This window comes from Podarcis gaigeae (genome assembly GCF_964106915.1).
Source record: "Podarcis gaigeae genome assembly, chromosome: 17".
Lineage (NCBI taxonomy): Eukaryota > Metazoa > Chordata > Lepidosauria > Squamata > Lacertidae > Podarcis > Podarcis gaigeae.
The window spans coordinates 40,693,212-40,717,708 of record NC_139694.1 but is presented as its reverse complement, the minus strand read 5'-3'; the positions used below and the strand labels follow the sequence as shown (position 1 = coordinate 40,717,708).

Here is a 24,497-nt window from a genome sequence, read left to right as displayed (position 1 = left end):
ATTTTGTTTGCAGGCAAACTAACCACAGGCATCAGCTTCTATTAAGATCCACTCAAATATTTAATTAGAATAAGCAAGCATCTCTGGGAGTGTTTCAAAAAGAATTGGATATGAGATAGCATGGATGTAGGGGCTCCATAGCCCAGGGCTTACAGAAGTTAGAGTTACTGCTACTTGCAAATTCTGCAATGAAATCTGTGGTGAATTCTGTGTAGGCAGAATAGTCTTTCATACATATTGTCCTATAGATCAGCAGGGAACTTCAATTCCCATCATCCCTCATCACTTACTATGCTAATAATAGAGTGCAACAACATGTGGAAGACCAGAGACTCCCCACCCCAATAGATAACCATCAGTCTTCAACCATGCCACAGCTGAACTGCAATCTGATCTAACACAGGGCCCATCATCATCTACAGGAAAAAGAGGGCGGGGGGAAAGGAGATTGAAAAGTGTGTGTGATATATTATTATAACTACATACTGCACTCTTTCCTGAGGTATGTCCCTTTGAATTGGATTTACTTCTTGGTAGTCATAGAATCATAGCATTGTAGAGCTGGAAGGGACCCAAGGGGTCATCTAGTCCAGTGTTTCCCAACCTTGGGCCTCCAGCTGTTTTTGGACTACAACTCCCATCATCCCTAGCTAGCAAGACCAGTGGTCAGGGATGATGGGAATTGTAGTTCAAAAACAGCTGGAGGCCCAAGGTTGGGAAACACTGATCTAGTCCAACCCCCCGTAGTGCCGGAATCTCACCTCAAGCATTCCTGACAGATGGCTACCCAAACTCTGCTTAAAAGCCTTCAATGAAGGAGACTGCATCACCTTCTGAGGTCATGCATCGGCTTGCTCTGTAATTCTGTTTTGAGCAGGTTAACATGAAATGAGGGCCCTAAGTCTGAAAAAATTAAAGGCCATTGATACAGATTTTTTCTGCTCCAGTACCTTAATTTCCCCTCTGCTTTAAGTTACCCAGTTCCCTAGGGTAAGCAAAGTATGAACGCACACACTTAAGTACAGTATGTGACATTTATATCACTGAGCTGTAGATTTCCCAATAGGTAAAGGTAAAGGACCCAGACAGCTTTCTGGATCTGCTTCTGGTGCAATGGAACACCACGACGGAAGCCAGAGCGCTTGAAAATGCAATATCTGCTGCTGGTTGCACTCACCTCTATGAGGGGGTAGGCAATTTCATTATAGATTTGCTCTGTGTTGTGGCTCATGTTATACGCCCCATCAAAGGTGAACTGTTTGGGTGGGTCTTCTGATGCCATAGGGTTCTGGATAAAGCACTGGCCACAGGAGCTGTCCATGTTGACCACCACCTTGCAGCCCAGCTGCTTTTCACGCTCATTCAAAGGGCGGCAACGCACAATCACTTTCACCGCTTCTGAGGCCATCTTCAAGGCCCATGAACTTGGGCTTGGAGACTTGGTGTGGGGCTAAGGCACGTCACTTCCAGCACAGGAAGTAGGGCTTGTGCTCACTTCAATGGAGTGTCAATAACAAGGCAGTAGAAAAAGGCAGCTTGAAGGCCAGCTGCTGTGCCGTCAGACAACTGGCCAAGGGTGAAGACTGTTTTGCCTGGCAAAGCAAGTAGTACAAAACAGGTAATTCCTTTTGGGTAAGATCAGTGCAGGGGGTGTGACCGTAACAGGGCAACATGTGCTACACCAGGTGATGAATTTTCTAGGAAAATATGGGACACCTGAAGTGCCACAAGAGAAGTGCCAAGAATGTGAGCGGCCGAAGGCAGTACTATGCTAGGGCAGTGGGGTGGGAAGCCTGGCAGAAGAACAGGAGTTCTTCCTTGGTCTTGCTTTGGCAGGAGCAGTGATGAGCAGTAGAGGCGTTTCCTCAGAATCTGGAATGTGAGTGTGACCTCACAAAGACCCTACTAGGCAATGAAGGCTCCGGGGCCAGCGGCCTGCAGCTGGCATGGAAGCCCTTTTCTTGCTCCCCCCAAAGACTGGGTGTTGCTGAAGGGAACACTGGGTGGGGAGACACGCATCAGTTTCACCTCTAAATCTGCCAGTGATGATCCATAAAGGGGGCTGTCAAGCCCAGAGCCTTTGTAGCTCCAGGCCCTGGCAGCCTGAGCAGCTGGGAACTGGCACAGCACCAGGGGGCACAGAGGGCGGGGAATGGGGCAGCTGGCCCGGGAGGGGGGCCTTTCTCCAGCACCGCTCAGGCCTGGCCCACAAGCGGAGCGGGGGGGGGGGACAGCTGAGGGGCCGGGAGCGCGCGGCAGGAGCGCGGGGAGCCTCACCGCAGCCTTACGGGGGCTCCGGAAGGAGCCAGGTCCGGCGCGGCCGAGGGATCCCGCTCCGCCGGCGCAGCCCCCTGCCTACCCGCCTCGGGGGTCGAGGGCGCGGGAGGGAGGAGCGGGGCCGGCATGGAGGGAGGCTCGGGCCCGGCGCCTCTCGCCGTCCCCTCCGAGCGGGCCTGGCCTGCGGGGCGCCGCTTCGCCGTCCAGCCCGCCGGCTCCTGGCAGTGGCAGTGGCGGCGTCGGCGTTGCTCGGGCGACCGGCAGCGTCTCTGGGCGCGCGGCAGCAGCCTCCCAGGCGGGGCGAGGAGCGCCGGAGGCCGGCAAGGGCGCGCCCCGGTCCGCGGGTGGCTTTGGCCCTTCCTTGCCCCGCGGACGCCGACCTGGGCTAAGGGGGGAGCGGAGGCCCCTTCCTGGGGAATTGTGCGGCTGCTCCGGCGCCCCAGCGGGTTTTCGTGCTGAAACTCGAAAAGCAGCTCAGGAAAACTGCCTTCCCGCCACGAAATCTTTTCGCGGTGAACTCGGGGCTGCCACGGGATGGCAAAAGCGCGATCCCTGAATTGCCCCGGAGCATTAAACCTTTGGCACTGGACTGAATCCGAAGGTGTGGGAAATTATGCACCAGGCTTTTCACTCAAAAATAACATCTCCACCGGCTTTCTTTCAAGCATTTCGGCCCTGCCTGCATAGCAAAGGATGCAAAACGCTCAGAAATGTGGTGCTTTGTTTTATACCTGCGTGTGCGTTTAAAGCTAAAAATGCGCGCAGCCTCCCTCACCTTTGGGATAAAAGCTAGTTAGGATACATGAAAGAGAATCGGGGTCGAAGGGTCCGGCTGGAGGCGGCCGCGGCCGGGAGTTTCGTTACGGGACCGGCCAGCTCGGCAGTTCTCTCGTTTCACTTGGCCGGGGAGGCCTGGCTTTCCTCGCGCTGCTCCAACTCACTTGGCAGAAAAGCCGCTCCTTCCCAGCAGCGCCCCCCCCCCGAAGTGCCCGGCTGCTCGGGGCCAGACAGGCGGGCCGCTTTCTCGGACCGGAGATTCGCGCGTCTAGGGGGCAACCCGGACCGCTGATTGCGCGGCACTTCCGGGCGGGGCACACGCAGCCGGAAGTGGAGGGGACCGCGTGCTCGCTCTTTCTCCGGAGGAGCCCGAAGCAGCCGCTGCCGCCGCCGCCGCCGCCGCGATGGGTCGTCCGCGCAAGGTGAGGCCTGGGCCGGGGAGGGGGCGGGCGGCGGGGCGTCCGGGGAGGGAGCGGCGCCGCCTTCACGAGGTCTCGCGTTCCTCCCTCGCAGACCAAGAACCAGAAGAAGGAGCGCGCGGCCGCCCAGCTGCGCGGCCAGGAGGAGTTCGGCTCGGTCCCGCACTCCTTCGTCTTCCACCGCGGCCGCGTGGGCAAGAACCTGCAGCAGCTCATCCTGGATGTCCGCCGCGTGATGCAGCCCTACACGGCCTCCAGCCTCAAGGTGAGGCCGGGAAAGAGAGGCGGAGGGGAAGTAAATGGGGGCAGGCAGGAGAGGAATTCCATATCTTACAAATGGAATTTGGCAATTGGGGCTTCTGGCTGATTCTAAGGGGAATATAGGCTACTATATGGGGATGAGGAATTAAATACACACACAAATGCCCAGAAAACAGTTTGGTTCTCTCTCTACATACATTTAAAAATGTGTGGTCTTGGACCATTTTTGTTCAGAACAATAAAACATTACTCCAGTCAGCATAATCTTCTCCCTCTGACAGGGGCTGTCTGAATTCTGCATCATTTAGGGGGTGGGCTGTGTGGTTGTTTTAAAAAAACCTTGCGAACATTTTGCCAGTTATACAGATCTGTGTTTATGAAACCTGGATCACATAGTAGCTAGCCATTTTGCATATTTAATGCAAAATGCTAGTCCTTGCGATTGTTTAGTTTTGTTGCAAAAGTGTTCAAGGATGTAGTTGGGAATGGCTGGGGGGGGCAGTTAGGGTAAGAATACCAGAGGCTTTCCTGAGCACATGTCTGCTCAAAATGGATTTCTAAAACTCTAAACTTCAAAGCATTTTACTTCAACTAATTTAATTAAGTAATTTAAAGACAATTCTATGTCCTATTTTTTGTCTGGCAGCACAGACAGCAGAGCCACACTGATTACAGGTCTTGACTTTTTCAGGTGCGCAAGAAGAACACTCTGAAAGACTTTGTGGCAGTGGCTGGACCTCTCGGTGTGACTCACTTCTTGGTGTTCACAAAAACCCCCACCAATATCAACCTTGTAAGTTAAGCAGTGAGAGGTTGCTGAGTGGTGGCAACAAGTGGTTCCAATATTGTTCTGCCCTGCTAGTCTCGTGTTTTGGTTCTGTTAGAACAGGCATCGGCAAACTCGGCCCTCGAGATGTTTTGAGACTACAGTTCCCATCATCCCTGACCACTGGTCCTGATAGCTAGGGATGATGGGAGTTGTAGTCCCAAAACATCTGGAGGGCCAAGTTTGCCTGTGCCTGTGTTAGAATGTGCAACTTGAATTCTTTCTCTCTATATTGATGCTTTTCAAACTCTTGTCTTCAAATTGATTTGTCTGTTGAGGACAATTTTGTGTTGTCATTGTGAAGCTTCTACTCATGGCAGGAGATTCTGGAGCATGTACTAGATTTTACAGTCAATTCCTATGGAGCAGTGACCAAGCTTCTTGGGCCTCGTTGCTGAGTGTGAACTGAGTACAGCCTCCTAGGACACACAAGTCCCCCTGCTTGCCACTTCCTGCAATATGTAGTCACAGAGCAGTCTTCCCCAACCAGATGCCATCCAGAAGGGCACCAGGTTGGGAAAGGCTACCATGAAGCAGTATGGCAAGGCAGAATTGTCGGAAAGGCCTGTCTGGTACTGACCCTCTCACTGAGGGAGTCCTGATAAGCTTCTGAAGAACTTTATCATTCTCCAGAACCCTGCTTTGCAGGATGGACTGTTGTGAAAGCTCAGGTCCTCTTCCTCTTATACCCTCTGTTGGTTTTGTTGGCCCAATTGAAGTATCATTGTAACTCTGCCTGATGACCTGATGCAAATGATGACAATGTGTTTTGCTGAGTGAAACCTGTGATTCTCACTTCAAAGTAAACGCACTGATGCATCTGGATTTTGCAGAACACTAAAAGCAGAGTTTGAATTATGACAATCAATCTGCCTGTGGTAGAGGCTGCTCTGATTGATTTCTCTCTTCCTCAGAAATTCTTCCGTCTTCCTGGTGGACCAACCTTGACCTTCAGAGTTGCTCAGGTACCAGTTGCTGGAAATAGTAGGGTAGGCTAGTTAGAATACAGCTGCCTCTGAAAGACCCTTTTATAGCTTGCTAAGGTTAGAAGGGTTTTTTGCTACCTGTTCTTTCTAGTGGGTTATTTATTTTTATATCGCCCTTCATCTGTAGATCTTAGGGTGGTTCACAGCATAAAAATACAAGATTAAAACAAAATACATAATAAAAACAAGAACAAAAACCAAGCAAACCAATAACCACCCTCCCACTCCTCTTACAGACTGCTAATGTGAATCCTTGACCTAGGTGAATTGTTTATCTGTACTTCAAGACAATCTAAATTTTGCAGCCTGTATCACTTATGTAAATTGCCTAATTTATCCTGGCTTTGTCACTACTGAACATCATATTCAGCCACCCCTCTAGCTTCAGGGATTTCAGGAGTACAATTTCCTAGCATATATTTGCTGCTATGAGGTCTAGAAACTTTTTTTTTTTAAAACGAAAGCTTGAGATGCTCATGAAGCTGAACCAGTACCAAGTCTACAGGCCTTCTTGATATCAGGGTTTACATCAAGGATGGGCACTCCAGATACTGCTGGAGTATAACTCCCATTATCCCTGACCTTTGGCTGTGCTGGCTAGGCCAGATGTGAGTTGTAGTCCAATAGTGGCCACAGGTTCCCCACCACTAGTTTACAGGTGGTAAGGAACTACCTCTTGGTGGTGGGGCACGACTGTGGTATACTACCTCTTGGTAGTAGTGCAAGATTCTCTATTATTATTATTAGTGATTATTATTTAATTAGATTTGTATACTGCCCTTCATCCAAAGATCCCAGGGGGGTTCGCGGAAAAAAAATATGAGAATACAAAGTACAAGAATACACCTCTGCTGCTGCCTCACTCATCTGTTTCACTTCAGTATTCGCTCATCAAAGATGTTGTGTCAACCCTGAAGCGGCACCGGATGCACGAGCAGCAGTTCACCCACCACCCACTCCTGGTCCTCAACAATTTTGGCCTTCAGGGCATGCACATCAAGGTCATGGCGACTATGTTCCAGAACATGTTCCCTTCCATCAATGTCCACAAGGTAGGTGTGTGCTGGCCTGGAGACTGTGGGAAGTCAGCTTGATGGTCCTGCTCTGCTACTCAGATGCCTCTGGCCCTGGTCTCCCATGGTGTGTCATACAGGTCAGCTCTGCCCTGCTTCTCAAAAAGAGCGTGTGTTATTCATAACACTTGTGTCTTCTTCATCTGCAAATCTCAGGGCAAATTTACTTCTGTGAGGTTGGTTAAGTGGGAAATGTGTGGCCTCAGTTAAGGTGTGTCTTGGCTTTACCATGTTAGATTGGAAGTGAAAGCTCACATAGTTGGAAGCTTCTTAATAGACAACAAATATCCCTCACCTAGAAAACATTGGGGAGAAGGCAAGAGTGGAACCTACTCCCTGATGTGAGTTAGAGAGCTTAGTTTTATAGAGCATTCAGTCTGAAATGGCACCTCTGTGACAACAAAGCTAGTGACAGGATGACCTCATCCAGGATATATAGAGTGTGTTTGTGATTTAGACCTGTTTTCCATTCTGGAAAGGGATTGTGGAAATTAATGTACCGTATTTCTCAGCCCATAGGGCGCACCTAGGGTTTTTTTTGGGGGGGGGAATTTCTCCCCCAGGCGCAGGGCTGGGGCGGGGGAAGCCTGAGCTTCCCCAGCCCCCAGAACAGGCTGCTATCTGCAAGCCTAGGGAGCCCGGTGGGAAGTCGTGCCGGTCTCCCCTGTCCTCTTGGTTCATGTGGGAACCAATGACACTGCAAACAATAGCCTCCAGAAGATCAAAAGAGATTACGAGGCTCTGGGCAGGAATTTGAAGCAATTAAATGCACAAATTGTCATCTCATCTGTCCTCCCAGTTGAACGACGTGGCTCAGGGAGAGAGGGAAAAATAGTGGAAGTGAACAGACCTCACCTGGAGTACTGTGTCCAGTGTTGGGCACCACAGTTCAAGAAGGACAGTGACAAACTGGAACGTGTCCAGAGGAGGGCAACCAAAATGGTCAAAGGCCTGGAAACGATGCCTTATGAGGAACGGCTAAGGGAGCTGGGCATGTTTAGCCTGGAGAAGAGGAGGTTAAGGGGTGATATGATAGCCATGTTCAAATATATAAAAGGATGTCACATAGAGGAGGGAGAAAGGTTGTTTTCTGCTGCTCCAGAGAAGCGGACACGGAGCAATGGATCCAAACTACAAGAAAGAAGATTCCACCTAAACATTAGGAAGAACTTCCTGACAGTAAGAGCTGTTCGACAGTGGAATTTGCTGCCAAGGAGTGTGGTGGAGTCTCCTTCTTTGGAGGTCTTTAAGCAGAGGCTTGACAACCATATGTCAGGAGTGCTCTGATGGTGTTTCCTGCTTGGCAGGGGGTTGGACTCGATGGCCCTTGTGGTCTCTTCCAACTCTATGATTCTATGATTCCCCAGGCTTGTGGATATCTGCCCGAAGCCCGGGGCGCGCTGAACTCAGCACGCCCCAGGCATCGGGATGCAGCCTGCTATCCGCAAGCCTAGGGAGCCCGGCGATAATTCCCGCGGGCTCCCAAGGCTTGTGGATAGCTTCCTGAAGCCTGGAGAGCGAGAGGGGTCAGTGCGCACCGACCCCTCTCGCTCTCCAGGCTTCAGCGAAAGGCTGCATTCGCCCCGTAGGACGCACACACATTTCCCCTTCATTTTTGGAGGGGGGGGGAAGTACGGTATATCTTTGTGTTGGAACTGCAGTGCATCTTGACGCCATTCTTGTGCAGTGGGAATCATTGTAGAGTTGGAAGGGACCAACCCCCTGCCATGCAGGAATCTCAACATGTCCCCCATCCAATTTGAAACCATACCAGACCCTACATAGCTTGGCAAATGTGCTAACAGTCTTTTTACTGCTCCATATGTGGTTGGGCTCCAGCTCCCACCAGTGCCAGCAGCAGGGCCAGTGGGCTGGAATACTGTGAGCTGCAGTCCAGCTACATCTGGATGGTTGCAGGCGCCCCATCTCTGCCTAACTGGAACCTTCCTGTGAATTGGAATTCCTTACCCATTAAAAGGAAGCAAGGAACAGGGAAATATCTGCTCACAAATGGTCCTCATAGCGCAATAAAAAGGTAAAGGGACCCCTGACCATTAGGTCCAGTTGCAGACGACTCTGGGGTTGCGGCGCTCATCTTGCTTTACTGGCTGAGGGAGCCGGTCATGTGTTTGATACCAGGGGCACTTGAATTAAAACTGGAGGGATGTGTCACTTGCACTTAAAGAGATGCATCTACATTTTCTTGGTCAGTTCTCAGGACAGTGGGCTAACCCCTCTCCCCGCATCATCCTGCCTTCAGTTCTATTTCTTCCCACCCCAGCCAGGACTGGGCTCATGTTTCCTCAGCAGTGCTGGTGCTTCTGGGAGGGTGGTGAGGGAATCTCTAGAATATTGTAACTGCATTTCCACTGGGGGATGGAGTTCAGTGCTGGATAGAAGACCTTCCTGCTCCAGTAGGCATAGAGCAATTCAGAGTGACGACATCAGTATTGTGGCCGTTATTTTTTTTTAAGGGACACCTCACCCCTTCTTGCCACCTTAGTTCTAATGGTGGAACAGATGCAAATGATGATAGCATACCTTTGACATGCTCTGTGATGGCGCTGGTGCCTCTGTGCTTGGCTCCCTTATGGAGGTCCTTCTGCACTTGGTGCTTCTAGCATTAAGCTGTGGCAAGTGCGGCCTGTCTTCTTTAGAAACTCTAGGCCACAGTTTGTGGGCAAATGAGGCAGAACTAGTCCTGAGCTGCTTGGGATTTTGTGCTTTGTTTCTGGATTTGATTCTTTTGTGGACAAGTAGGATTCCCAAGGTCCCTCACTGGATAGCACTCACTTTATATGCAAATACCTAACACTCGTCACTAGTGGGGAAAGATTCCAGGGATATATGAACAGGATGAAGCACAACCATGAGTTAAACTTACTCTGAATCAGCACTGTGTTTTTGGATATATTGCATTGGTAAGTCAGGGGGCCCTTTACCTTTTTAAGCTCAGTTACCGAAGTTGGATACCTAGAGCTGGCTTCAGCTAAGTTGTGCACTAGTAGAAGCTAGCACATTGAGTCCTGCTAGCAGAATGGGACTTCCTGTCTCTCCGCCCAGAAAGGTCAAGAGAAGCCCCAGGAGGAGGAGGAGGAGGAAGTTAATTCCGTCTGCCAAGCAGAAATGCTTGTGCAGACAGAACGATTGCCTTAGCACAATGTTGAATTCCACCTCAAGAGTACTAGGGAAATTGGGTACTAGGCCTCCTGGGTTCTACAAAGGCTGTCACAGCTAGGGAATCTTCATTGCCACCTAAAGTACTTGTCAGATGAGGAACTTCATCATCATCATCATTTATTATTTACACCCCGCCCATCTGGCTGGGTTTCCCCAGCTACTCTGGGTTGCCTCCAAAAAAATATTAAAATACAGTGGTTTGTTAAACATTAAAAGCTTCAGCCTTCAGATGTCTTCTAAAAGTCTGGTAGCTGTTCTCTTTGACATCTGGTGGAAGGGTGTTCCACAGGGCGGGTGCCACCACCGAGAAGGCCCTCTTAGGCCATATTGTGAGCCTTGGTTCTCATGCTGTTGTGTTCTCTTTTCTCCTACCCTGCCCCAGGTAAACCTTAATGCCATCAAGCGTTGTGTACTGATCAACTATAACCCAGACACCCAGATCCTTGAATTCCGTCATTAGTAAGTATCTTCTGTCTCATGCTGTGCTCCTCCCCAGTGCTGAAGGATCAGATCTGAGCTCACAGTAATCTGCATCTGCAAGAGGGACATATTGCATGCATGGCCACTTTCATAAAATATATTTTAATTAGTCTGTGTTAGCAGTTCATTGTGTGCCAGTCCGCATTATGCATGTCAAACATTCATATTATTGTGCTCATTAAACAAAACACTGTTTTGCACTGTAAGGATGTACACTCGGGGAAGAAATACTTCTTTGTGGCTTTGGTTTGATGATAAAAGATAAAGCTCAGGGCAGCATACCAGGGGTGCATCCTATTTTATCCTTGCAATGTAAAATAGTATAGACCAGAGGTCACCAACCTTTTTGGACTGGGGCACATTTCAGATTTTGAAAGAGTGCAGTTGGCACTAGTCACAAAATGGTACAATATGGCTGCTGGGGGGGGCATGGCATGGCACAAAATTAAGAGAGTAGCCACAGTGAAACGTTTCATGTAATTGTATTTCTATATAAGAAAGGAAGACAGGAGTGCCTGGCGTGCTCTGGTCCATGGGGTCACGAAGAGTCGGACACGACTAAACAACAACAAATATAAGAAACAAATATAATATATTGAATTTCAGCCTGACACACAGCAATTAAAGGCACAAGAATCCTGTTTGCCTCCAATGCCAACCATAAACCCAAGCCTAGGATCCCATCCTGCACCTACTTACAAATATTACTTCTGAGGAAAAATGTACACCATTGTTCTGTAAGTTAGTGAATTCTTAATGCGTGCCTAGTTTTAGCTTCTGCACAGCAGGAGGCATACCCAAGCCTCTTAGCAATGTTCTCACATTTGCCTTTGGAGGGGAGGGGGGTTTATTATCATCCATCCACACTTGTTCTGTAGTAGTACTTGCAGAAAATGGCTTCTAGGTGTTCCTGATCTCAGATAAGCCACCACAGGAAAGATGCATTCTGGGAGTTAGGAGGAAAAGAAGGGCAAACTAGGTGCACATGGTGAGAGTGTGGTCTGCTGGTGTGTCTCTGGTCTTAATCTGAAACAAAACATTCTGATGAATCTTAAGCCGCTTGGGAACAGGAGTTTAAGGGATTGCGATTGCTGTCTGGTGTCACACTACTTTCTTCCTTTTCAAGGTGTGTTTTTTAAAAAAATATTTTATTAAGGTGATTTCAATTAAAGGTAATACAGTGGTCACATAGCCAAAATGTGACAAAAGATGGCAGACTACCTAAAACATTTTTTGAACTGACTGACAATATGGACTTGATTGATATTTGGAGGACAAAGAACCCCCTGGGAAGAGAAGGAACATCCTTTTCTGAAGCCCAACTGACATGGACAAGAATCGACCAAATATGGATAACTAGAGGTCTGGCACCTAAGACAAGAAAAGTGGAAATCTGCCCAAAGACCTGCTCCGACCATAATGCTGTAAAGATGGATATGAGACTAACTCCAACCGGCTCCTTCAGATGGAAGATGAATGACAATTTGTTTAGAGATCAGGAGATTATTAAAAAGGCCCAAAAAGCTTTGAAGGACTATTTTGAGATAAATTTGAACACTATGGTGGAAAAAAGAACCGTCTGGGACGCAAGTAAAGCGGTTATGAGGGGGTTTCTGATACAACAGAACACCATAAAGAAAAGAGCACAGAATGAGAAAAAAGACAAGATCCTGGAGAAAATTAAAGAATGTGAGAAGAAGTTAAGATCGAGACCGAAGTCAAAGGAGATTTTAAGAGAAATTAAACTATACCAAGCACAATATTCTAAATTGATAAATCAGGAAGTGGAATGGAAAGTTAAACTAATGAAACAAAGATCTTTTGAATCGGCAAATAAATGTGGAAAACTGTTAGCATGGCAGCTGAAAAAGAGACAAAAACTGAACACGGTCACAAATTTAGAGATTGAAGGAAGAAATATTCAGAACCCAGTGGAGATCAGAAAGTGTTTCCAGAGATATTTCAAACAACTATATACACAAGGGCCGCAAAACGAGGTGGAGATAGAACAATTTTTGACAAAGAATGGTCTACCAAGGCTGTCTCAAGAAAATAGAACAATCCTGAATTATAAAATAACACAACAAGAGATTGAAGAAGCCATTCAGAATATGCAACTGGGCAAGTCTCCAGGGCCAGATGGGCTTACCTCCAAATATTATAAGACATTGAAAGACTACTTGATACATCCATTAATGGAGGTTTGCAATGAAATTATGGAGGGGAAGAAGGCACCGGAGTCGTGGAAAGAAGCTTTCATCACATTGATACCTAAACTAGAAACTGAAAAGACACAACTCAAGAACTACCGCCCCATCTCCCTCCTGAATGTGGATTATAAAATATTTGCAGACATTTTAGCAAGCAGATTTTAAAAAGTTTTAAATGAGGTAATCCACAAGGACCAGGCAGGCTTTCTCCCAGGTAGACATTTGTTTGCTAACACAAGGAACATTATTGACATTTTGGAACTTTTGCAAACAAATATCAATACAAAAGCAGTGGTAATATTTATAGATGCGGAGAAGGCCTTTGATAATATTTCATGGAAGTTTATGAAGAAAAACTTGGAAGGGATGGGAGTGGGACGGGGATTTGAGAATGGGATAGACACAATTTATTCAGAACAAAAGGCTAAATTGATAGTGAACAATGTGGTGACGGAAGAGTTCAAAATTGAAAAAGGAACACGACAAGGTTGCCCTATCTCCCCTTTGTTATTCATTTCGGTCCTGGAGGTGCTCTTGAACATGATTAGAGGGGACCGGTTGGTGGAAGGAATTCAGGTCGGAGCGAAACAGTATAAACTTAAAGCTTTTGCAGATGACTTGGTTTTGACCTTACAGGAGCCAGAATCTAGTACGAAAAGGGTATTACAATTGATTCAGGAGTTTGGTCGGGTGGCGGGATTCAAACTTAACAAGCAGAAAACTAAGGTATTGGGGAAAAAATTGACACCTTTAGAATCAGAAAGGTTTCAGAAAGAGACAGAGTTAAACGTGGTTAAAAAAGTAAGATACCTAGGGGTAAACATAACAGCTAAGAACTTGAGCCTATTCAAGGACAACTATGAAAAGTGTTGGTTAGAAATTAAAAGGGATTTAGAAGGTTGGTCAAGATTGAAACTTTCCTTGTCGGGCCGAATTGCTGCTATAAAGATGAATGTATTGCCAAAAATGTTGTTTTTGTTCCAGACTTTACAGATTGTGGATAAAATGGAGTGTTTTGGGAAGTGGCAAAGAGACATTTCTAAATTTGTCTGGCAGGGCAAAAAGCCCAGAATTAAGTTTAAGATATTAACTGATGCGAAGGAAAGAGGGGGCTTTGCCCTGCCAGACTTAAAGTTGTACTACGAATCAGCAGCTTTTTGCTGGCTGAAAGATTGGCTGCTTCTTGAAAACACTGATGTTTTGGATTTGGAAGGTTTTAACAATGCTCATGGATGGCATGCATATTTGACAAGGTTAAAATTCATGAGACTTTCAAGAACCATATTGTCAGGAAAGCAGTGTTTAATGTCTGGATAAAATATAAAGACTTGCTGGAAAACAAGACCCCAAGGTGGTTATCACCAATGGAAGCTAAGGCCCGGAAAAGACTCAATATGGAGGCCAAATGGCCGAAATATTGGGAAATATTAGAAAAGATGGAGATAATTGGAGGCTGCAGAGTTTGGAGAAACTAAAAGATAAAGTGCGAGATTGGTTACATTATGCTCAGATTAAAGAGGTTTTTAAGTTGGATAAAAAGATAGGATTCCAGGTGGAAAAATCAAAGTTGGAAACGGAATTGCTAGAACCTAAGACCAAGGTACTTTCAAGAATGTATAACTTGCTGTTAAAATGGAACACACAAGATGAAACGGTTAAATCGGCTATGATAAAATGGGCACAGGACATTGGGTACAATATTATGTTTGCTGACTGGGAAAGGTTATGGACCACCGGTTTGAAATTCACGGCATGTAATGCCTTGAAAGAAAATATTATGAAAATGATATATAGGTGGTACATGACTCCAGTCAAGCTTGCAAAAATATACCATTTGTCTGATAATAAATGTTGGAAATGTAAAGAAGCTGAAGGAACGTTCTTTCACCTCTGGTGGACCTGCCCTAGAGTTAAGGCTTTCTGGGAAATGATATATAATGAGTTGAAAAAGGTATTTAAGTATACCTTCCCTAAGAAACCAGAGGCCTTTCTTTTGGGCATTGTCGGCCAGAGGGTGTTAAAGAAGGACCGAACATTTTTTATGTATGCAACAACAGCAGCAAGGATACTTGTTGCCAAACATTGGAAAACTCAAGATTTGCCCACACTGGAAGAATGGCAGATGCAACTGATAGACTATATGGAACTAGCAGAAATGACTGGCAGAATCCGAGACCTGGGAGAAGAGGTCGTGGAGGAGGATTGGAAGAAATTTAAGGACTATTTACAAAAATATTGTAAACTGTATGAGTGTTGAGAAAGATGCAAGATTATAAATAATATGGCACCATTAAATTAGTTGAAAGGAATATGAAGATAAGTGAAAATATATGAAAAGTTAAACCTTGGTTAAATAATATGTTAAAATCAAGCTTTTAAGATTTGGGTAAAATTATTTAAAATTAGGGACATAATATCTGAAAGTTATAAAATAAGAATTGAAACAAGGTGATAAATTGCTGGATAAAGTTTGATAAACTTGGAACGCAGGAACGAGAGACGTGAGGAAGTCCAATGAAGTGAAGGAAGTATGGTTATTGTAAAGTTATATGTCATTTTGTTTGTTTTTTATATTGTATTAAGAAAATCTTGAATAAATATCTTATTAAAAATAAATAAATAAAGGTAATACAGTGATACAGAAAAAAAGAAGGAAATGTGAGAGGGAGAAAACTAATAACAAAGATACATATCAAAGTGAAAAGGGTTTTGAACCCTGGAAAATTTATCTAACCAACATTTTTTCTAGTATATTATGCCACCTGCCTTGTTGGGCCCAGAGCAAGTGGAAGACAGCAGGTCGTGGGAATCAAGGAGTTTCCCCCTGAATCTAACAGCTAAATTTTCAAGATTGTATTCCACACCCCTAGAGAGTTGTAAGAAGATTATGTCAGCTAATATAGGAGCAAGGAAGGGATAGCCCCTGCCCAGATGATAATGTCAGCACATCACATTTCACATACTGACCCTGGCCAGAGGCCTCAGGCAGAATAGAGAAGAGTCTCTCCTAGGCCTGCATCCAAATACAGTGGTGCCCCGCAAGATGAACGCCTCTCAAGACGGAAAACCCGCTAGACGAAAGGGTTTTCCGTTTTGGAGGCGCTTCGCAAAACGAATTTCCCTATGGGCTTGCTTCGCAAGACGAAAATGTCTTGCGAGTTCCTTCGGGGGTTTTTCCCTTCCCCTCCCTTTTCCTAAGCTGCTAAGCCACTTATCAGCTGATCCGCTGATAAGCCGCTTAACAGCTGATCGCTAAAAGCCGCTAGACCGCTAATAGCGCTAATCCGCTAAGCTGTCAATGGGCTTGCTTCGCAAGACGAAAAAACCGCTAGACGAAGGGAATCGCGGAACGGATTCTTTTAGTCTTGCGAGGCACCACTGTAACCTTTAATTGGAGACGCCAGTGACTAAATTTAGGACCTGGTACATGGCAGTGCATATCTGCTCTGCCTCCTCCACCCTTACCCACCAAACACAATAGCAGTGGCTTGCTGCCCTTGCTTGATGGAATGCCTCCATGCACCTCTCCTGCCCTTTGTGTTTTGCAGCAGTCTGAAAGTGGTGCCTGTAGGAATAAGCAAAGGGCTGAAGAAGATCATGCAGGAGAAGTTTCCTAACATGAGCCGTCTGGAGGACATCAGTGAACTATTGGTTAGGTGAGAAAAAGACCCTCCACCTCCCCATAAAGCTAAGCCCCCCCTCCCACCCCATTCAAAGTGTAGGTTCATTTTGGGTCCTGGGGCAGGTTGAGCTGTTCTTAGCAGAGCTAGAGACTCAGTAGAAACTCATGGATTGTGAATAAGGCAGGATGTAAGGAGGTTTGTGCATTTTGGGCCCTGTTTCATGATGCCCTTGCTCTTATTTTCTGTTCCTTTTTACTTCTTCGTGTATGTTTAAACTCCTGTGGAATGCCAAACCAGCTTGATTCTCACGCTCCCACATCCTCCTCTTTATTGGTGCCCATTCTTTTCCCACCCCACTTCTTCCCTTGTGTGTCTCACCTTGCTGGGACTGTAAGCCTGAGGACTGTAAGGCTAGTGTCTTTTCTTGCCTTGTTTTATGTGCAGAGCTCCTCTGTTAGCAGCATGCCAGGAATAATAATGTTTTCCTTCCCTCCTGCAATGCAGAGACATCAATCTTTCTGAGAGTGAAGCTGAGCAAGATGGCAGTCACAACACCACAGAGCTGCCTCAGGCCTACGCTGGCCGGGGGAACATGAAGGCCCAACAGAGTGCTGTCCGCCTCACCGAGGTCAGGCCATGGAACTCTTGAGCTCACAGAATGGGAGTGGGGGGGGCAGCATAGAGCTGACCTCTGCTCTTCCAGCTGCTGTCTACTTCAGCAGTGAAAGTCCTGATCATCCCAATTGGGATAGCCATGAGGGCTGCCAGGCTCCTGCAGGTGGTGGAGTGGTGGTGGTATCTCTGAACTAATGAAGTCTCTGCCTCTTTTCCCAACAGATTGGCCCTCGAATGACCCTGCAACTGATCAAGGTGGAGGAAGGGTTAAGCCAGGGCAATGTGCTCTATCACAGCTTCAGTGAGTGTCTTCCCAGTTCATGGAGCCCTCCTCTCCTGAGCTTCTATGTGGAAAACAATACCCCACACCCCCACAAACACATTTAAAAGGCTCTAGAATATTAATCAGCCAAAGGCCTGGTTGAAGAGGAATGTTTTTGCCTGGCGCCTAAAGGTGTATAATGAAGGTGCCAGACAAACCTCCCTGGGGAGAGCATTCCATAAATGCCACTGCAGAAAAGGCTCATTCTTGTGTCGCCACCCTCCAGACCTCTTGAGGAGGAGCCACACAAAGAAGGGCCTCAGAGAATGATCTCAGGTTCTGGGTTGATTCATATGATGAAAGGCGGTCCTTGAGATATTGCAGTCATCATCATCATTTTATTCGTATGTCGCCTTTCCACACTTAAAAGCAATGCTCAAGGCAGCTGACAACATGACAAGATTGACAAAAGTCATAATAAATAAACCACATCAAAATTACACAACCAAATGGAAAACAATTTCCACATAAATCAAAATCTAAAACTAAGAATACAGCATTAACATAACAGTTTAAAATGACATAGGTAAAAAAATAACAGCAATTTCAAAAACAAAAATGGAGCCCTCTCTGCCCAGCGACAGCAGTCCTTTATGGAGCCCGTCAGGCCCCGCCCTGGGCCAGGTGGTGAGTGGCAGGATGGGGCCCTCAGGTGCTGAGCAGGGGAGTCCTGAGCCATTTAAAGCTTTATAGGTCAAAAACAGCATTTTGAATTTAAAGGTGGGGGGAAGTTAAACTCACCTAGCAATGGCTAGGGGTGTACCCCAGTATTGAAGATATTGGACAATAAGTCTGTATAACTTCCAGCCATGTTCAACAGTGCATGAATAAATCTGCCATTGCTGCCTCCCCAGAACAGCAAAAACAGGCTGTTGGGCATCCAAGCATGTTGCATTCAGGTTGGTGAGCCTGTTGTCAGCCATCGTCTTCAGTTGCTGAGTTGTGTTAGTGGTGCCACCGTCACTTTCTTAGATAAAAAGCACTTGTATGTGATACCTGCTCCCACTGGGTTCCCAGCGGCCCTCTAAGGGAGTAGATATTGAGTGGAACGCAACCACTCCATTGGTGAAGCATTTAAGCTTGCCGGATGGAATGATCTCTCTCGGAGCCCGCCCACCCCAGTTCTGGGGTTTCTACCCTTCCCCACCTGCCAGTTGGGGAGAGAAGCCCCAGTTCCACTAGTGGGACTCATTAGGTTGGCTGCTTAATTGAATCTATCCCCATGTGTTTGTTTTATACTTGCTAATGTGTAGTGTCAACGTTCACAGCTGTTTGTTTTAATTTCTCACTCCTGCCCTCAGTTTATAAAACGGAGGAAGAGCTCCAGGCAGCCCTGGCCCGGAAAGAGGCGAGGCTGCAGCTGAAGGCTGAGCGGCGCCGCAAGCAGGAGGCAGATGTGGAGCGCAAGCAGGAGCAGAAGCAGGCTCACAGGTGAGGGAGAGAAGAGCCAGAACCTTGCGCCCCACAAAGCTGCTGTCCCTACATGCACACATTCCAAAGTAGCATGCTGCTTTGCTTTGGGAGGGCCGATATATGCACTTGTGATTGTATTGTTGGTTTGCGGGCTGCAGGAAGAAGAGTCTGGAGGGGATAAAGAGGAAGAAGAAGCAGGCAGAGGGAAGTGACAGTGATGCGGAGGACCCTGGGATGCAAGAGGACCAGAAGGTGGATGAGCCATCAGACGATGACATGGAGTATTATCGGCAGGAAGTAGGAGAAGAGCCTGATGAAGGTTGGTATCTAATTACATAAAAAAATTCCTTCCAGTAGCACCTTGAGACCCACTAAGTTTGATGCATGTATCTGAAGAAGTGTGCATGCACATGAAAGCTCATACCAATAACAAACTTAGTTGGTCTCAAGGTGCTACTGGAAGGAATTTTTTTTATTTTGTTTCGACTATGGCAGACCAACACGGCTACCTACCTGTAACTGGTATCTTAATTAGTAGTGCTTAAAAGACTTGGCAGCTGGATGCAGCTGATGAAAACAGTTGTGCTTCGGAGCATGAGCTGGGACACTTGCAAGGTAAACGCTCAGGTGCATCTATCCAAGGGGAGAGGGAGGGAGGGACACTGCATGTGTGAATGCTACCTCCTAGCTTCGTAGGGACCACCAGTTATACCTGTGTTACATGTAATAGTCTGCTCAGAAGCAGCCACCATCCCACCCTTTATATGGCACCCTGTCCTAACTTTCTGATCCTGAGTGATGTTCTTCCAGAGTGACCAGATGCAGAGGAAGGGAAAATTTTATCAGCAATTTCCTAGTCCAGCAGGACAAGTTGCCACCTTCCAAAATTTCCCCTTTGTAATTACAATGCTACAAGTTTTGTTTTTCTCTTCCAGCAGCTCTTTGTTTTTCTGAGGGTCCTGACATACCACTTGAAGACCAGTGGCCTAAAGAGCCTTTTGGACTTCAAGGCAGCGTCGAGGCTGCAACTATCTTTATCTTCTCTCCTTGTGACCCTCCTTTAGATCTGTTTCCCCAAAGCGCTAAGAGGAAACGAAGGCCCAGTCAGTCCACCAGAGCTGGGAAAAGGCATAAATGCACCCATCCTGCTGGTGACCAGAGCCCAGCAGCATCTGCAGGGACCAGCACCAAGGCAAGGAAGCAGAGGACCCCACGGCCCGTCCAGTGGAAGCAGCAGAAGTTAAGAGGCTTCTCTCCTCGACAGCCCAAGGGGCCCCAGAGTCAGCAGCCGAGGGAGGCTGGTCAGCCCGCAGTGCAGCACAGAGTGTCACCAAAGGCCAGGAGGAAGCGGCCCCAGGCCCCAGGGCAGCCAGCAAGGCCCTGGGGGCAGGGCAAGTCTGGACTGCGGCAGAAGCCGGTGCTCAGAGGGAAAGGAAGCTTCCGAAAGCCCGGACATTCAGGGCAGAGGCCAGCCTAGAGCCCTGGGCCCCCCCTCTCTTGGTTTTGTATAGCTGTTTGCAGGATACATATACCTATTGATTCACCGTGAGCTGCCTGCCTTTGTCTGACTGTCTCTGTGGGGCTTGCTCTTTCCCCATTGCTTTGCAAGGCACAAATATCTTTGAATCGCTACAGAATTGGCCAGCAGTGTCTGTCAGCTGGCTATGGTGGCTGATAAGGCTTGTTTGCTGGCGAGGGGAAATGGAGCAGGGGGAAATCAGTTGTTGCTGGAATAGTGGGAGATTGAAGACAGCTGAAAAGTGTGATGGCTGGTATCCACTGGAACTGGTGAGGCAGAAGGGAGAGAGGCCAACAGTAAGTGGAGCCCGAGCCAAAAGTGGGCCAATCCCATTCACTTTGTTTTCTGCCTCTTCCTTGAAGGGCAACACTGATAATGGGGGGGGGGCAGATTGGCATGCCGTTTTGCCCCCTGAACTGATTGTGAGAAGGCAGGGGCAGGGGCAGGCAGGCAGAGCTTGGTGAGGCAAGTGCCTCGTTTGTCCTCTTGGGCCAGCCTGATTCCTTCGCGCAATATGTAGTGATGGCTGCCGTTGCAAATGTCTTTTCAGGGAGGATAATTCTTAGCCAGCAAGCCTAGTAGTCACTGATACACATTACCTCCATTATCAAGTGTCAATATGCCTTTGAATAACTCTTGTTGGAGAGCAACAGTGGAGAGGGTGGCTGCATTTGTGTTTTGTCTCTGGGTTTCTCACAGGCACCCGACAACTGAGAACAGGATAGGTCTTTGGACTGATCCAACAGGCTCTTAAGTTCTTAACTGTGCAGCTTATTGAGGGTATAGTTCATAACTAATTCTGTTCTACTCCTCTTTGCTCTTTTTAAAAGTAATTTAAATTACTTTTGGACACTTCTTAAAATGGGCCATGGAGCACCAATGACCCCGAGGTTTTTGGATTCCAGCTCCCATCATCCCTGACCATTGGCCACGCTGGCTGGCTGGGGCAACTGGGAGGTGGAGTCCACAATTTCTGGGGAGCCACGCGCTCTCCATCCCTGCCTTTGAAGGTGGTCAGAGCAAGATAGACAAAGTGTGGATATTCCCCTTTGAGCAGACCCATTTGTCTGAGAAGTGGTTGATACTTGATCACACTGTTACGGTGATGAGATTCCATGAGCAATTTTCAATAGTTTTCTGGTCTCAGAATGAGACCCATTAAAGGAAATTGCTACTTAGCCATGACCACTCTACAGATTCTTCATAGTTGTGTCCATGGTCTCAGAATGAGACCCATTAAAGGAAATTGCTGCTTAGCCATGACCACTCTACAGATTCTTCATAGTTGTGTTCATGTTTGGAATTCCAAAAGCCTTGCCTTCTGAAATAATAGTAAGAGCAAGTATTCTAGTCCTCATGGGCAAGACAATTTTTAGAATAGTGATCTCTGTGGCTCATTTCAGGCATCAAGCTGAACCATGGTTAACACAGCTTGGCATGATGATCTCTCATTGTTAAAGCAGTTGATTTAAGAGGTCCTTATGTAGGTTTCTCTGTCTTTTTGCCTGAGAGAACAAAACACCACTACAGCTGTTTCTCCCCCATCAGGAAAAAAACCTATGTGAGAGACAGATAAATGGAAATGATAAATGGAGCTCTCAAAGTGGCAATCACTAGCATCCTTAATAGTCTGCACCACATTTTGACTGTCAGAGGAATGCTCCATAAGAACTCAAATGTCCGTCAAAAACTCTGGAGAACATTTCCTTTTATCTTAAGGTGGGTGTGGGACCTTTTCTCTGACAGGACTCTTTAGGCCTGAAATTTGCTTATAAAATACTAAGCAGCCATCTGTACATTGATCAAGAGAAATATATCTTATAGGAACTACATACCCTTCAATCTATCCCTCCATTCCTGCTTTGGTGACTGCTGAATTTAGGCTGTAAACATGTTTGAGAGGATCCACAAAGTGTCCAGTTTTCTGTCCAGTTTGAAAAGCTCTTTGTCAAATGTTTTCTTCAAGTCCATGTGTCTCACCTTTCGCCTTCGAGTCATAAGTTCGTTGGCATCTGTCTGTCTCAAGACAATGGAGTGTGCCTCCTGGGGCTAAGTCAGCGCCAGCTGTGGCTGCAGAGACTGTTAACTGCTGCCTCCAGCTTTGGTTTTGCCGTGTTAGCAGCACTGAAGTGACCTTTCCGGGGCACAAGCCTGGGCAGTGTGGATGGAGGTCCTGGGTTGCCCAGACAACAAGACCACACTCTTGGCCCCACCGATGTGGTCCAAAGGAAAGGAAAACAGTACATTTGACACTAGGTTGGTTGCAGGAGTTGCCGGAAGGAGACGTACAAGATGCCATCCAACTGTCTTAGATACTCCACTCTAGATTTGTGTTACTCCTTCGCCTTTTCTTATTCCAAAGATGTCCTGCCAAAAAAGTGGGTATGGGTTTCTCCTCCTCCTCAAGCCTTTCTCATGAATAGGTAAAGATGTGAGGCAGTGGAGCTTTGGATCAGAATTTTACTTCTCCCATGTGGGATACCTTCTCAGGTTGTTGAGCCCCATCCACCTCTCACTTCCATCTCCAGCACATGCAAAAGCCACCTTGACCGTTGGGCCCACTACTCAATACGCTGAAGGCTGTCTTCTCAGGGGGGGGAAGGTCCCTATCTCCCCAAGCCGGCCAGTTGAAGCCATTTCTTGGGTGCTGCCACTTGGAGACTGACAGCTTCAAGGAGTCACAGATGAGAGCTGGAAACCAAAGGTGGACAAAGTACCCCAGAAGGAGCACAACATCTCCCCCACTAAAGGGACTACCCCTCCCCAACACCCCATAATTGGCATGACCCAGCTAACTTTAAACATGCCCAAATCAATGGAAATTGAAAACATTTTAATTCTTGACTGGATTGTGCCCAACCAGTTCTGCAGTTTGTATCAACTTACTCTGCTAAGGAGCCATGCAGGGCGCTGAAACTTACCAGGTATTATTTTTATTTGACTTGTTAATCACTTGTTCCCAAAAGGTCTTTAAGCAATTTAGAAGACATCTATTCTAATGATTTCAAGCATACTTTGCACCTTGTGCTGTGCTCTTTGTGCTGCTGCTTTGTTTGGGTGGAATTGCCTTGACCAGAGAGTTAAGACCTGCATGAGTTCCCTAAGGTTACATTCCTTAAGCAGTTGGACTTTTGACCAAGTAGTACTTGATCTTTAAGTTCATAGGACCTTCTGACTATTTCTTCCCTCCTCCCAGTGAAGCAGACTTCTTTTTTTTTCTTTTAAAAAATCCTTTCACCATAGAACATTTAATCAGAGACATACAGTAATAAAACATCCTGCTCTCACCCAGAAGCTGATATTTGCATGCAAAATAATAACAGAAGTTCTTATCTCAGACTTATATTTGTATAGAAGGCGATAAATGGTTGAAGTTAACCAATACAGTCTTATGAGAGGAGTCCTCTAGTTTGGATTTTAGCCATGTACTGTATGTAATAAAGCTGTGCCATTGAAATACAAATGAGTCTTTGCTTCAGGCCTTGTGCCAATTTTCTTTTTAAAAAATTCACAAGTGCTATTTGCCATACTTCATTGTACCAATTTGTTAGAGAAGAACCTTCTAAGTTATTGTATTACCTCATTATTGTGAGCCTGGCTGTTAGTAGAACTTTTTAAAAGTTTAGACGTAAGTTTTATTTGGACAAATCCTTCCTCCCAGAACACCCACCTCCCCAAAGGTCCACCACACCTGTTTGTAAGAACCAGATTCTACAGCCTCTGGCGGTTTGTTGAGGGGCTTCTATGGGGTAACTGCATAGGCAGGAGTGCCATTTTTGCACTATTTTAAGTGCTACCTCTCACAGAGACAGATTTCCTCTACACTGAGATCCACACCTCTGTTTCCTGCATTTGCCTTAAACCATCTGTACCCAGTGCTTTTTAAAAAGAAAAAAGGTGTCACTACTCACCATGAAGTTGTTACAGTAAGTGCCAAACTTTTAACATTTTAAATAAAAAACGGTGCCAGTACTGCATACCCTTGAGTACCCCCAGAAAAGCAGCACTGGCATCCCGTGTCTATTTGCATTAACAGCTTAGACACTAGACCCTGTTCTACTTCTATAGCAGAATCCCACAGTACAGTCATACCTCATGCTGCGTCCGCTTCAGGTTACATCTTTTCAAGCTGCGTCCCACAGCAACCCGGAAGTACCGGAATGGTTACTTCCGGGTGTCACAGCATGCGCAGAAGCACTAAATCGCACTGCGCACAGACACAGCACTTCTGGATGTGAACACTTCGAGTTGCATAAGCTGTATGAAGTCACCTTGAGTATGCACTCTTAAGAACATACTGTCTGTCTGACCTACCATTCTTTGTAATAAACCCAGTAATTGTAACCTGTTCAGCAGATGATGAGATTGGCCAGTGATGTACCAGTTGACAAGGCTCTGTCTCCTGTTCTAAGGGGTGGGACAAATAACTTCAAACTTTTATCCTTATTTAATAAGGTTGTGAAGTGTTTAGCCACAAACCACACAACACGGGGAGTAACAAACTAAGCTGCAGTAA

At 46.7% G+C, this 24,497-nt stretch overlaps 2 protein-coding genes across 12 annotated transcripts in view; one reads left to right on the top strand and one right to left on the bottom strand.

Moving 5' to 3' along the window:
* Positions 1 to 2,509, bottom strand: part of KIF17 (kinesin family member 17) — a 48,167-nt gene extending 45,658 nt beyond the window's left edge. For 6 of the 10 annotated variants that reach the window (XM_083718769.1, XM_083718770.1, XM_083718771.1 and 3 more), the window contains exon 1: positions 1,178 to 1,937. In XM_083718769.1, the coding sequence (XP_083574895.1) occupies positions 1,178 to 1,408 (231 nt within the window). In that variant the 5' untranslated portion in view covers positions 1,409 to 1,937. The other 4 variants (XM_083718773.1, XM_083718768.1, XM_083718766.1 and 1 more) reach the window with 4 other exon arrangements.
* LOC310834819 (suppressor of SWI4 1 homolog) lies at positions 2,393 to 23,444 on the top strand. Of its 2 annotated transcripts, XM_083719215.1 has the most exons (13): positions 2,393 to 3,476; positions 3,568 to 3,738; positions 4,426 to 4,527; positions 5,475 to 5,525; positions 6,428 to 6,598; positions 10,182 to 10,258; positions 16,038 to 16,145; positions 16,617 to 16,740; positions 16,950 to 17,028; positions 18,351 to 18,480; positions 18,621 to 18,781; positions 19,527 to 21,190; positions 21,267 to 23,444. In XM_083719215.1, exons 1-12 carry the CDS (start codon positions 3,459 to 3,461, stop codon positions 19,937 to 19,939), a joined length of 1,605 nt encoding a protein of 534 aa, XP_083575341.1. In that variant the 5' UTR covers positions 2,393 to 3,458; the 3' UTR covers positions 19,940 to 21,190; positions 21,267 to 23,444. The 2 variants fall into 2 exon arrangements, with proteins under 2 accessions (XP_083575341.1, XP_083575342.1); XM_083719216.1 differs by lacking the exon at positions 6,428 to 6,598 and having other exon boundaries at positions 3,311 to 3,476.
* The last annotated feature ends 1,053 nt before the right edge of the window (positions 23,445 to 24,497 follow it).